The sequence below is a fragment of the Triticum urartu genome, chromosome 1, assembly GCF_003073215.2.
Source record: "Triticum urartu cultivar G1812 chromosome 1, Tu2.1, whole genome shotgun sequence".
Lineage (NCBI taxonomy): Eukaryota > Viridiplantae > Streptophyta > Magnoliopsida > Poales > Poaceae > Triticum > Triticum urartu.
Window position 1 is genome coordinate 413793477 of NC_053022.1, and position 12350 is coordinate 413805826.

The following is a 12350-nucleotide window of genomic DNA, read 5'->3' on the forward strand; positions in this document are numbered from 1 at the left end:
TCCTGGATCACGTTCGGTGAGAAAATCACGTTCCCGAAGATTTTATTCCCTTTGGACTCCGTTTGATATTTTGTTTCTCCAAAACACTGAAATAGGCAAAAAACAACAATTCTGGGCTGGGCCTCCGGTTAATAGGTTAGTCCCAAAAATAATATAAAAGTGGAAAATAAAGCCCAATATAGTCCAAAACAGTAGATAATATAGCATGGAGCAATCAAAAATTATAGATACGTTGGATACGTATCAACGTTGAAGATCCTCCCCGGCAACGGCGCCAGAAATTCCTTCTAATGTCGCTTGAAGCTATGTCGGTATTTTCCCAAAGAGGAAGGGATGATGCAGAACAACAGCGGTATGTATTTCCCTCAGATATGAAACCAAGGTTATCGAACCAGTAGGAGAACCAAGAAACACAACGTAAACAACACCTGCACACAGATAATAAATCCTCGCAAACCGACGTGTTAAAGGGGTTGTCAATCCCTTTCGGGGTATGGCACCTCAAGATAGGCAAACGGACGTGAGATAAATTTGTAGTAAATTAAATGATAGATCGCAAATAAAATAAATAGAAATAAAATGCAGCAAGGTATTTTTGTATTTCTGGTTTAATAGATCTGGAAATAAATGCAAGAGAAAAGTAGATCGCAAAGGCAAATATATGAGAAGAAAGATCCGGGGGCGTAGGTTTCACTAGTGGCTTCTCTCGAGAAAAATAGCAAACGGTGGGTGAACAAATTACTGTTGGGAAATTGACAGAACTTCAAATAATTATGACGATATCCAGGCAATGATCCTTATATAGGCATCACGTCCAAGATTAGTAGACCGACTCCTGCCTGCATCTACTACTATTACTCCACACATCGACCGCTATCCAGCATGCATCTAGTGTATTAAGTTCATGATGGAGAAAATGAGTGATGCAATAAGAACGATGACATGATGTAGACAAGATCTATCTATGTAGAGATAGACCCCATCTTTTATCCTTAGTAGCAACGATACATACATGTTGTTTCCATTTCTGTCACTGGGATCAAGCACCGTAAGATTGAACCCACTACAAAGCACCTCTTCCCATTGCAAGATAAATAGATCAAGTTGGCCAAACAAAACCCAAATATCAGAGAAGAAATACGAGCCTATAAGATATCATGCATAAAAGAGATCAAAGAAACTCAAATGCTTTCATGGATATGAAAAGATAGGTATAATCATAAACTCAAAGTTCATCTATCCCAACAAACACACTGCAAAAGAATTACATCATATGGATCTCCAAGAGACCATTGTATTGAGAATCAAGAGAGAGAGAGATGAAGCCATCTAGCTACTAACTACGGACCCGAAGGTCTACAAAGAACTACTCACGCATCATCGGAGAGGCACCAATGGAGGTGGTGAACCCCATTCGAGATGGTGTCTAGATTGGATCTGGTGGTTCTGAACTCCACGGCTGATGGATGAATATTTCGTCGACTCCCCTAGGGTTTCTGGAATATTGGGGTATTTATAGAGCAAAGTGGTGGGCACGACCCACCAGGGCGCGCCTGGCCTCCTGGCGCGCCCTGGTGGGTTGTGCCCCCCTCGGGGCACCCCCCAGGCACAGCCAGGGCCCGTTGTGTTCCTTTTGGACCATAAAAATTTTCCGTAAAGTTTCGTGGCATTTGGACTCCGTTTGATATTTATTTTCTGCGATAAAAAATATGGAAAAAACAGCAACTGGCACTTGGCACTATGTCAATAGGTTAGTACCAAAAATGATATAAAATGACTATAAATGATTATAAAACATCCAAGATTGATAATATAACAGCATGGAACAATAAAAAATTATAGATACGTTGGAGACACATCACATGGCCACTCGCTGATGACAACACTGGATGCTCGAGCTCTGCTCAACGGCTCTCCGTTCACCACCAAAGGTGTCTACCAAATGCTATCCCCACATGGCACGAATCCCCACCTGCTGGCCATTTGGGAATCACGTGTGACCAAGAAGGTTGTTGTGTTTGGATGTCTGCTCTACTCAGACCGCATAAATAGGTGAGCAAATCTTCAGCACAAGACTCACATCGACTAGTCATGCCCGCGATGCAACCACCCAAAGGAAGACTTGCAACACCTGTTCATCTCTTATCCCGATAGCCTAAGAATTTGGCGGGAACTAGCCATTTCCCCGGGGTTTAACCCAATCTCCAATATCCGGGCCTCTTGCATGCCTACTCGGCTGCCATCCACGATCAATGAGTTCACATCCTAATAATCCTCTGGAAAATTTGGGATGCGTGAAACCAGAAGGTTTTTCAAAACATGGACATCCCTATTTCAGCCTCTCTTAGAGCAATTGTTAACAATTTAACTTTATGGTCCCTTAGGCTTAAAGATAGCCAAAAAATGGATCACTCTAGCTTGTGGCCTAACTTAATGTCTTCACGCATTGCGTGATCCCTTTCTTGTGTACTCGGGGCATCAACAATTTGAAATATACACAGGTGGGGAGCCTTCCCCCTGGTGAGCATTTCACAATAGAAACAAAAAAGAGCGAAGTAGAATATTCAAATAATTACTTAATAAATATGATGCAATGCAATACTTATGATGGAATGATATGCAAAAATAAAATAGCAAAAAAATTGCCAAGAAAGAGCACGCACAGAGTGGGAGGTGCGGTGTTCTCGGGCCTGCCCAAAGCTGGAACCGACAACCCCCACTACTACGCATCGTGAGGGGGTTGTTTCATGTAGACGGACAACTTCCACGATGTTTTGCGTTGAAACCGATGGCAGCCTATGCTGCAATCGGCTAACCATTTTGCTGGAACCAACATCAGTAGTTGTTGCAATCAGCCACGCGATGTACTTTAGACCGACTCCTGCCTGCATCTACTACTATTACTCCACACATCGACCGCTATCCAGCATGCATCTAGTGTATTAAGTTCATGATGGAGAAAATGAGTGATGCAATAAGAACGATGACATGATGTAGACAAGATCTATCTATGTAGAGATAGACCCCATCTTTTATCCTTAGTAGCAACGATACATACATGTTGTTTCCATTTCTGTCACTGGGATCAAGCACCGTAAGATTGAACCCACTACAAAGCACCTCTTCCCATTGCAAGATAAATAGATCAAGTTGGCCAAACAAAACCCAAATATCAGAGAAGAAATACGAGCCTATAAGATATCATGCATAAAAGAGATCAAAGAAACTCAAATGCTTTCATGGATATGAAAAGATAGGTATAATCATAAACTCAAAGTTCATCTATCCCAACAAACACACTGCAAAAGAATTACATCATATGGATCTCCAAGAGACCATTGTATTGAGAATCAAGAGAGAGAGAGATGAAGCCATCTAGCTACTAACTACGGACCCGAAGGTCTACAAAGAACTACTCACGCATCATCGGAGAGGCACCAATGGAGGTGGTGAACCCCATTCGAGATGGTGTCTAGATTGGATCTGGTGGTTCTGAACTCCACGGCTGATGGATGAATATTTCGTCGACTCCCCTAGGGTTTCTGGAATATTGGGGTATTTATAGAGCAAAGTGGTGGGTTGTGCCCCCCTCGGGGCACCCCCCAGGCACAGCCAGGGCCCGTTGTGTTCCTTTTGGACCATAAAAATTTTCCGTAAAGTTTCGTGGCATTTGGACTCCGTTTGATATTTATTTTCTGCGATAAAAAATATGGAAAAAACAGCAACTGGCACTTGGCACTATGTCAATAGGTTAGTACCAAAAATGATATAAAATGACTATAAATGATTATAAAACATCCAAGATTGATAATATAACAGCATGGAACAATAAAAAATTATAGATACGTTGGAGACACATCACATGGCCACTCGCTGATGACAACACTGGATGCTCGAGCTCTGCTCAACGGCTCTCCGTTCACCACCAAAGGTGTCTACCAAATGCTATCCCCACATGGCACGAATCCCCACCTGCTGGCCATTTGGGAATCACGTGTGACCAAGAAGGTTGTTGTGTTTGGATGTCTGCTCTACTCAGACCGCATAAATAGGTGAGCAAATCTTCAGCACAAGACTCACATCGACTAGTCATGCCCGCGATGCAACCACCCAAAGGAAGACTTGCAACACCTGTTCATCTCTTATCCCGATAGCCTAAGAATTTGGCGGGAACTAGCCATTTCCCCGGGGTTTAACCCAATCTCCAATATCCGGGCCTCTTGCATGCCTACTCGGCTGCCATCCACGATCAATGAGTTCACATCCTAATAATCCTCTGGAAAATTTGGGATGCGTGAAACCAGAAGGTTTTTCAAAACATGGACATCCCTATTTCAGCCTCTCTTAGAGCAATTGTTAACAATTTAACTTTATGGTCCCTTAGGCTTAAAGATAGCCAAAAAATGGATCACTCTAGCTTGTGGCCTAACTTAATGTCTTCACGCATTGCGTGATCCCTTTCTTGTGTACTCGGGGCATCAACAATTTGAAATATACACAGGTGGGGAGCCTTCCCCCTGGTGAGCATTTCACAATAGAAACAAAAAAGAGCGAAGTAGAATATTCAAATAATTACTTAATAAATATGATGCAATGCAATACTTATGATGGAATGATATGCAAAAATAAAATAGCAAAAAAATTGCCAAGAAAGAGCACGCACAGAGTGGGAGGTGCGGTGTTCTCGGGCCTGCCCAAAGCTGGAACCGACAACCCCCACTACTACGCATCGTGAGGGGGTTGTTTCATGTAGACGGACAACTTCCACGATGTTTTGCGTTGAAACCGATGGCAGCCTATGCTGCAATCGGCTAACCATTTTGCTGGAACCAACATCAGTAGTTGTTGCAATCAGCCACGCGATGTACTAGAACCGGGTGCGCCCTCGCCGCCGACACGTTTTTTTGCTGGAACCAGTGTTTTGTTGAAACTAGCTTTTTTGTTTGCTACAATCGAACCTCTAGAGTCTCCTGCTAAGTTTATTTTTGCTGGGACTAGCAATCTTGTTTGCTACAAATCAACCACCGAAGTTCTCCCTCTAGAGTTTGTTTTTTATGGAACCAATATCCTTTTTTGCTGGAACCTGGTAGTGTTTTTGCTTCAATCGACCACTGAGGATTTGTTGCTCTTTTTAGATCTTTTTTGTTGGACACGACGGTGCAAGCCGACGATCGCGGTGAGCCGGAGGGGGTTTACGCTGGGGATGTTGCAATCATGGCGATCACGCGCTGGATTTGGCTGTTTTAAGAGCTGCATTCACGGTGAATCGCGCCTGGAGTCAATGGCGGTCGTGATGCAATCCCGGTGGCCACGGGGGAGGGACCTCGTCGGAGCTCATCAGGCACGTCCACAACAGTGGCGAGGGGGATGGTGTGCCTCCCCTTGTTTTTCTCGCGAGCAGTGCGAGGGAAGGAGACGATGCGGGGAAGGGCCAAATCCAATGGCCATGCACGAATAGATCGGGTGGATGTGCGTCGAGACCGTTGTGTAGCGCTGCCCTTGAGAGAAAGATGTCAGAACGAGTCACTGGGGTACAAAAATCTTACACTTACGGAAAACTGCTACCGACTGATTTTATCGGGTGATGTGCCCTCTTAATTCTCCCCCTCTAGATTTTGACTGACTCACTCCTTGATTTTAACTCGACCCTGTCAACTCGTAACCTCCTTTCCGTAAGAAATGACCCATAGATGTAGCAAAGCTCGCCCTACCAAATCACTCGGTGATATACCTAACCAGAAGTCGGGTTGGGCCTAAAAAAGCCCGCAACAAAAAACCTAGGCTCGGGCCTGGGCCGGCCTTTGAGCCTAGATTTTAGGCCCAAGACCAGCCCATAAGTGGAAAAGCCGGTCGGGCCTCTTCCTTAGAACGCACATATGCTAAGCCCAAGCCTGGCCCGCCCAAGCCTTCGGGATCAAAACTTAGGCCCAGGCCGGTCCGTGGGCAAGGCCGGTCTGACCGGACCGGATTCCCCATGGCCAGGTATACTCGGTAAAATCTTCTAAAAAAAGGTATCCTCGGTGAAAACGATTGGAGATGGCCTCCTACGGAGCAAGCAGACTCCCCTGCTTTCCTTGCTTACGGAGTAGAAAGTGGGAACCAACTACCGCACTTTCTCTCCTTTTACCCTTTTTGCTCCCGCTCCATCTCGTCCCGAGACGCTTTTCAGCTCGCTCTCCGCTTTTTCCCGGCGAAATGCATCAGCACCACGTACGCACGGCACCACCCATGTCCATGTCCATGTCCATGTAGTAGGAGAGAGCAGAGGACGGTGAAAGAAGGACGAAAGAAAGATTCCGACGCAGCAAGCTTCTCTCTCCACACCAGAACACACACAGCGGGACGGCCGGGCCCTACAGTCACGCACAGCACACGCCCCCCGACACGCGCACACACACATGGGGTGGGGGTGGGGGTGGGGGGAGCCTGGCGATGGCGCAAGAGGGAGGGCCGTCCCCTCTCCTTTGACAAAAGGGGCGGCCGCCGCAGGGATGGAGGGAGGGATCCAACGATTTGCCATGTGCAGCGCCTCCCCTACACCACCACACACCGCAGCTAGCACCCTATCCACCATCCTCTTCCTCCCCTTCTTGCTTCTTCTTGATTGATCGCCCACGCCCGGTCCACTCTTCTTCTTGGTCCTGCCCCTAGCCCTACAGCTTAGATGCGTGCATATGTAGCTGCATTGCCCAATTGAGGCGCCAAATCGGAGAAAGATATCGCTGCTGCATTCATGCGTGCCGGAGCTATACCACCCACCGATTTGGGGGTAGGTGAGGACCAGTGTTGGCTTCGGGTTTAGATTTGGGAGCGCTGCTTCGCTTGACCATTTCTCAAGTGCAGCGCTGCTGCTGCTTACTCCGACACTAGGCAGGAAAAGAAAATCCCCCCTCCACGACTTTGCTGATTCGATGTCACGGGCATCCGGATGTCATTGTCGATCGCCGCTATAGCCGGCATTGCCGCCGGTGGCGCCGCCTTGCTCATCGTGGTGGCCGTGGTGATCGCGCTTTGGTGCCGGGCGCGCGCGCGGCGTAACAGGACATCCGAAACCGGCTCCTCGGATCCTTCCACCCTAGGTGAATTGCGGTTGCTGTTCCGTGCACCGTCCATGGATGACAATGCTGCTGCTTTCTTTCTCCGGCAAATTTTCAGCTCTGCTCTGCTAATGCAATGTCTCTGTATTGCTGGTGGCATCAGTGGAGTGGGGCAAGGGGGGCCGAAGTTCCTCGGCGCCAGAGCGTCAGGGCGCCAGACAATTCTCTCTCGAGGAGCTGGCGCAGGCGACCAACAACTTCAGCGAGGCCAACTTGGTTGGCGCCGGGAGCTTTGGCCTGGTGTACAAGGGGTTGCTTTTTGATGGTTCAGTCGTGGCCATCAAGAGGCGCACGGGAGCACCAAGGCTGGAGTTTTCCGACGAGGTAAACTATTTGGATGCAACTGCAAATGCAGGGATATTGCTGTTCTTGTAAGGATACAGTATAATTTACCTCCATTCTGCCATGCCTGTGACCAGAGTAAATCTGGTCTCCTGAATTTTATGTCTGACTGTTTCGTCATACCGTGTCGAAGTTTCTGGTTTTGATGTTCTATGCGATGCTGACTTGACAATTCAGTGTCTTGAATTACATTGGATACAACAGTTAACGGCATTGCCTAAATTGTGCCGTATTTATGGTCAGATAGTGAACATTTTAGTCGAGTGACTTGTTTGTGGGGTAAGTTTGGAAGATCTGTCTCTTGTCCATTACTGTTGTTGTTTGCTATTGAAAAAAGCTTGCCTCAATTAGACAGGGACAGCTAAATAAATGCGTCTGTTGCGGCCTAATAAATTTGGCATTCTTAACTTCTTTGGTGTCCTTGCATTATGCAGGTTAGGAGGCTTTCAGAGATTTGTCATCGGAACATCGTAACTCTGATTGGTTATTGCCAGGAAGGAGGTCTACAAATGCTAGTGTTTGAGTACTCACCCAATGGCAATGTCTGTAGCCATCTATATGGTAATATGTGGTTATCGTCAGAAATTAGGTTGTGGCTTTTTACTTTCTTTTCTGAAACCTTACACCTTTTACTAGATTCAGGGAAAGGCTCGATGACACGACTTGAGTTCAAACAGAGGCTAGCAATAGCCATTGGTGCAGCTAAAGGTAGTACAACTATGAGATGTCGGCTGTTTTTTTTTCTGTTATGAATTTAGAAAATAGCAAGTATAACTGCAGTTTGACTTGCAGGTCTGAATCATCTGCATAGTCTTATGCCTCCTTTGATCCACAAGAACTTCAAGACGAGCAATGTACTGGTCGATGAGAATTTTATTGCGAAGGTGGCTGATGCTGGACTTTTTAGGTTACTCAGAGGACATGAAGATGTCGGGTCATCGCATGGGTTTAGCAGCAGTGTCTACCAGGATCCCGAGTAAGTTCAAGTACCGTATCCTTTTATCTTCTGTTTTTCAGACCAGACAACAAATATGTAGACCGCCATGTCCCCATTGGAGATTGATATGTTCGAAAAGCTTGTGCACGAAACGTATCATTCAGTTTCATTTTTAGGAAAATGTCATCTAGTTGTTTTGTTGTTGTGTCTTTCATTTGTGGGATGATCAGTCTAATCCTCTCTGTAATAATCCTTGTGACTCATAACGCATTGTGCATGTTTGTTCTTAGAGCACACTCGGTGGCGCAGTTTTCTGAAAGCAGCGACGTCTACAGCTTTGGAGTGTTTCTTTTGGAGCTAATTACTGGCAGAGAAGCTGCTAGCTTGCAACCTCCAGAATCCAGAGAATCCCTGGCCCACTGGGTAATTTCCTTTGGCATGTAGCTGTAAGCTGCCTAGAGAGAATGCTATGAACTTTTACTGCCTCTCTGAAAGAAGTCTTCAGCAAGCAAAATGACTGCCTATGATTTTTTAGCAAGTTGTCAGACTACCTATGATTTTGTGAACCTTCTGCTGCCTTTTTTGTTAGGAGAAAGGATGGAATCTTTGATTCACTGTTCCAGTGATAAACCTATGATCAGGTTGTGTGCACATTGACAAAATGATAACTATGTTGCCTTGCTAAACCAATGGAGCATAGATTTTGCCAACTCACTAACAGCTAGAAAATATCTGTCTAGAAACAGTTTCACTCCTTTTGCTATGATGAAGCATGTATGTCACATTCAGTAAGATTGCTTGAATTCTTCTTCATTTTATATTAAATAGTAGTCCATGACATTTGATATGCATTTTCCTACCTTGATTGAGATATAACTTTATAAGAAAAGTCGTCAAAACAATTATAAAGAGAACTGATGTTGCTTGTGCACCATTTGATTAGACAGTAGTATATCCTAACATCCCACTGACAGGCATTTTGTTGTCTTTTTGAAAGCTGGAAGCACATTTCAGTTCAAATGAACTGATTGACCCAAGGTTAGGTGGCGGTTTCACGACAGAAGGTATGAAAGAATTTGTTGGGCTTGCTTTCCAGTGTCTGAACCCATCCTCCAGAAGGCGGCCGAAGATTCGGCTGGTTGCGGCTGAACTAGACCGTATTCTCGAGACGGAGATGTCTCTAACAACGATTATGGGTGACGGAACCGCCATCATCACCCTTGGGAGCCAACTATTTACATCGTAAAGACAGAGATTGATTGCATGTCTGTTATTTGATGACATGATGATTGTTTTTTTAGAGTCCAGCAGCTGTTGTTTATGATAAGTTGTACAGGCTCTGCATTGTAGCGAATTACCATGTATGGTTGTTTTTTAAGCTTATCATGGTTGTTATATTCTGTAAGGTCGGTGAGAAGAAATAGATCTGTATGTATCTTCCTTTTTCTTCCTCCTATTTGTCACTCGACGAATTGTATGTAATTTTCAGATCGTTTGCTGTTTTGATGTTGTAATCCCTGAGAGCACTATCAATTTGAGTTCCTGTGCTAAGCTGGTACCATATTAACTTCCTACTAGTTGACAACTACTGTAATTGCCAGCAGTTGCATTACTCATACAAGGTAGCACTTTCCTAATCTTGGTTAGATCCTGAATGGGGCCACATTGTTTCAAGCCTTCCAATTTCCATGATACAATCTCTAACCTTCACTGCCTAGCAAAACCTTTGATTAGCTATGTTACCGCTTGCTCAGACCCTCTTATAGTGTTGCTAGTTGCAAGTGCAGGGTTTTCCATGTGACAACAAGGATATCTTATCATCATTATCATGTTTAATTGTTAAACTTGATTATATACCTGACTAAGGGTGGAAGGCTCAAGCCTATGCCCTGGTGATTTTTTCCACTCTGGTTAACCCTAGTTTTCGTACTTCTGGCTATTATGTTCATTGATGAGCGCATTCTACCATGTGTGGGGTATTATGGGACCCCCTTGAGCTCCTTTATCTAGCGTTGAACTCTTCCAGAAGGCCCAACATTGGTACTAAAATTTTCAAACATAAAACTTGCATAGAGGGTCACCCCCTCGAGATATTTTCAAAACAACTTGGGCCAGCGTCTAAGAAAAGCGTTGATCCGAAACAGGCAGTGTGCGGAGGCACCCTCGGGAAACCGGGCTTGGCTAACTATAAGCTTTTCCATCCGGCTGGGACCGGGTCTAGAGATACGTTTGGCTCTGATTCGAATGTCAACTCGTTGAGAGGTCTTCTGGGTCAGTTTGACATTAGCTAGAGAAAATTGTTAACTCCAAACTCCTGGAATGTAGTGTGTTCTTACACGGTGGCTCTCATAGGCTTGAACTTGGAGGAACGGGTTATGCATGAGGAATATATAGTGCACAGTTGGAGCACCCTTCTAGGTTTAATTCCTTTCGGAAAGTCGTGTCCACGGTTACGGAAGACTTGGAAATTTATAATGTCAGGCATAGACAATTTCAACTAATAACAAAAACTTAGTCAAACATGTGCTTACTGTGATTGTTTCTTCTTTTGGGTATGCAAACAAAAAGACGACATGGTGGGGTTATAAATGATTCATAGTCAGGTGTTTAGGATCACTTCTTGATCAACTAGTTTGCGCCCCCTTTTCCGTAAGCTGTTCTCATCTTATTTATAACGCACCGAGACCGATGTGTCAGGTGTCCTCCGCTTATTCGCTGTCGTTGCCTTGTCTTTGCTTGCGTGTCATGCATTGCATATCATGTCATCATGCGCATTTCATTTGCATACATGTTCGTCTCATGCATCCGAGCATTTTCCCCGTTGTCCGTTTTGCAATCCGGCGCTCCTATGTCACCCGGTGTCCCTTTCTACCTCTTTTCGTGTGCGGGTGTTAAACGTTTTCGGATTGGACCGAGACTTGTCATGCGGCCTTGGTTTACTACCCGTAGACCGCCTGTCAAATTTTGTGTCATTTGGACTTCGTTTGATACTCCAACGGTTAACCGAGGGACCGAAAAGGCATCATTTGTGTTGCAGCCCAACACCCCTCCAAAGTGGCCCAAAACCCACCTAAACCTCTTCCATCATCTCGGTCGTTCGATCACGATCGCGTGGCCGAAAACCGCACCTCATTTGGACTCTCCTAGCTCCCTCTACCTATATATATGTGGCTCTCCCCGATTTTTCGCGCAGTCCAAACCCTAGCTCCTCCTACCTCACACCACCAAACACTTTCTTCCACACCGGACATGTCCAGCCGCCGCACCGGACGAATCCGGGCGCGACATGTCAGCGCCGCCGCTCCTCTCTCTCCTCCCCGCCGCCGGGCCCGCCCCGGGCCAGATCGGGCCGCCGCTGCCGAGCGCCTGCCCCGCTACCTGAGAGCGCCCGAGCCCGCAGCTCCTCCCGCCGGTCATCGCCTGCGCCGCCATGTCTCGCCGGCGCTGCGCCGCCCATCCCGCCGCCCTTCGTCGCCGCCTCCTCAAGCTGTGGCCATCGCCCGTCAGCCACCGCGGCGCGCCGCCGCCCGCAACCGTGTGGTCGCCGCGCCTCGTGCCCGTCGCCTTGCACCGCCGCGCCCGCATCTCGCCGCCGGCCGTCGTCGACTTGCCGCGCCGCCGCGGGCTCGCCGGAACCCGTCTCCGGCCAGATCCGGGGAGTGGGATGAGATCCACCACTCCCCCGAACCAAACGGCCTTTGTCCAGATCTGGATCGCTCCGTCCTGCACCGCTTCGTCCCGGGTTGACTTTTCCCGAGAGGTCCAAATTTCACCAAGTCCCCGAAGTTTCCAGATTCATGTGCCCATGTTCATCATGTCATAACTTTGCATCCGTAGCTCCGTTTTGCGCGCGTAGCATATCGAAATGTTCGTCTCAAAGAGTACATCATTTCATCTCATTTCGTCTCATTGCATCATTTTCATCTGAGCTCATCTTGATGCCCGAAATGCTGTTGGAAGAGGGCTATGTGAGT

General features: G+C 46.5%; 1 protein-coding gene across 2 annotated transcripts; it reads left to right on the forward strand.

Moving 5' to 3' along the window:
• Window positions 1-6398: 6398 nt before the first annotated feature.
• Window positions 6399-9934, forward strand: LOC125515276 (leucine-rich repeat receptor protein kinase HPCA1-like). Of its 2 annotated transcripts, none has more exons than XM_048680731.1 (7): window positions 6399-7079; window positions 7201-7421; window positions 7874-8000; window positions 8082-8147; window positions 8232-8415; window positions 8667-8799; window positions 9374-9934. In XM_048680731.1, exons 1-7 carry the CDS (start codon window positions 6929-6931, stop codon window positions 9620-9622), a joined length of 1131 nt encoding a protein of 376 aa, XP_048536688.1. In that variant the 5' UTR covers window positions 6399-6928; the 3' UTR covers window positions 9623-9934. The 2 variants fall into 2 exon arrangements, with proteins under 2 accessions (XP_048536688.1, XP_048536680.1); XM_048680723.1 differs by having other exon boundaries at window positions 6401-7079; window positions 8076-8147.
• The last annotated feature ends 2416 nt before the right edge of the window (window positions 9935-12350 follow it).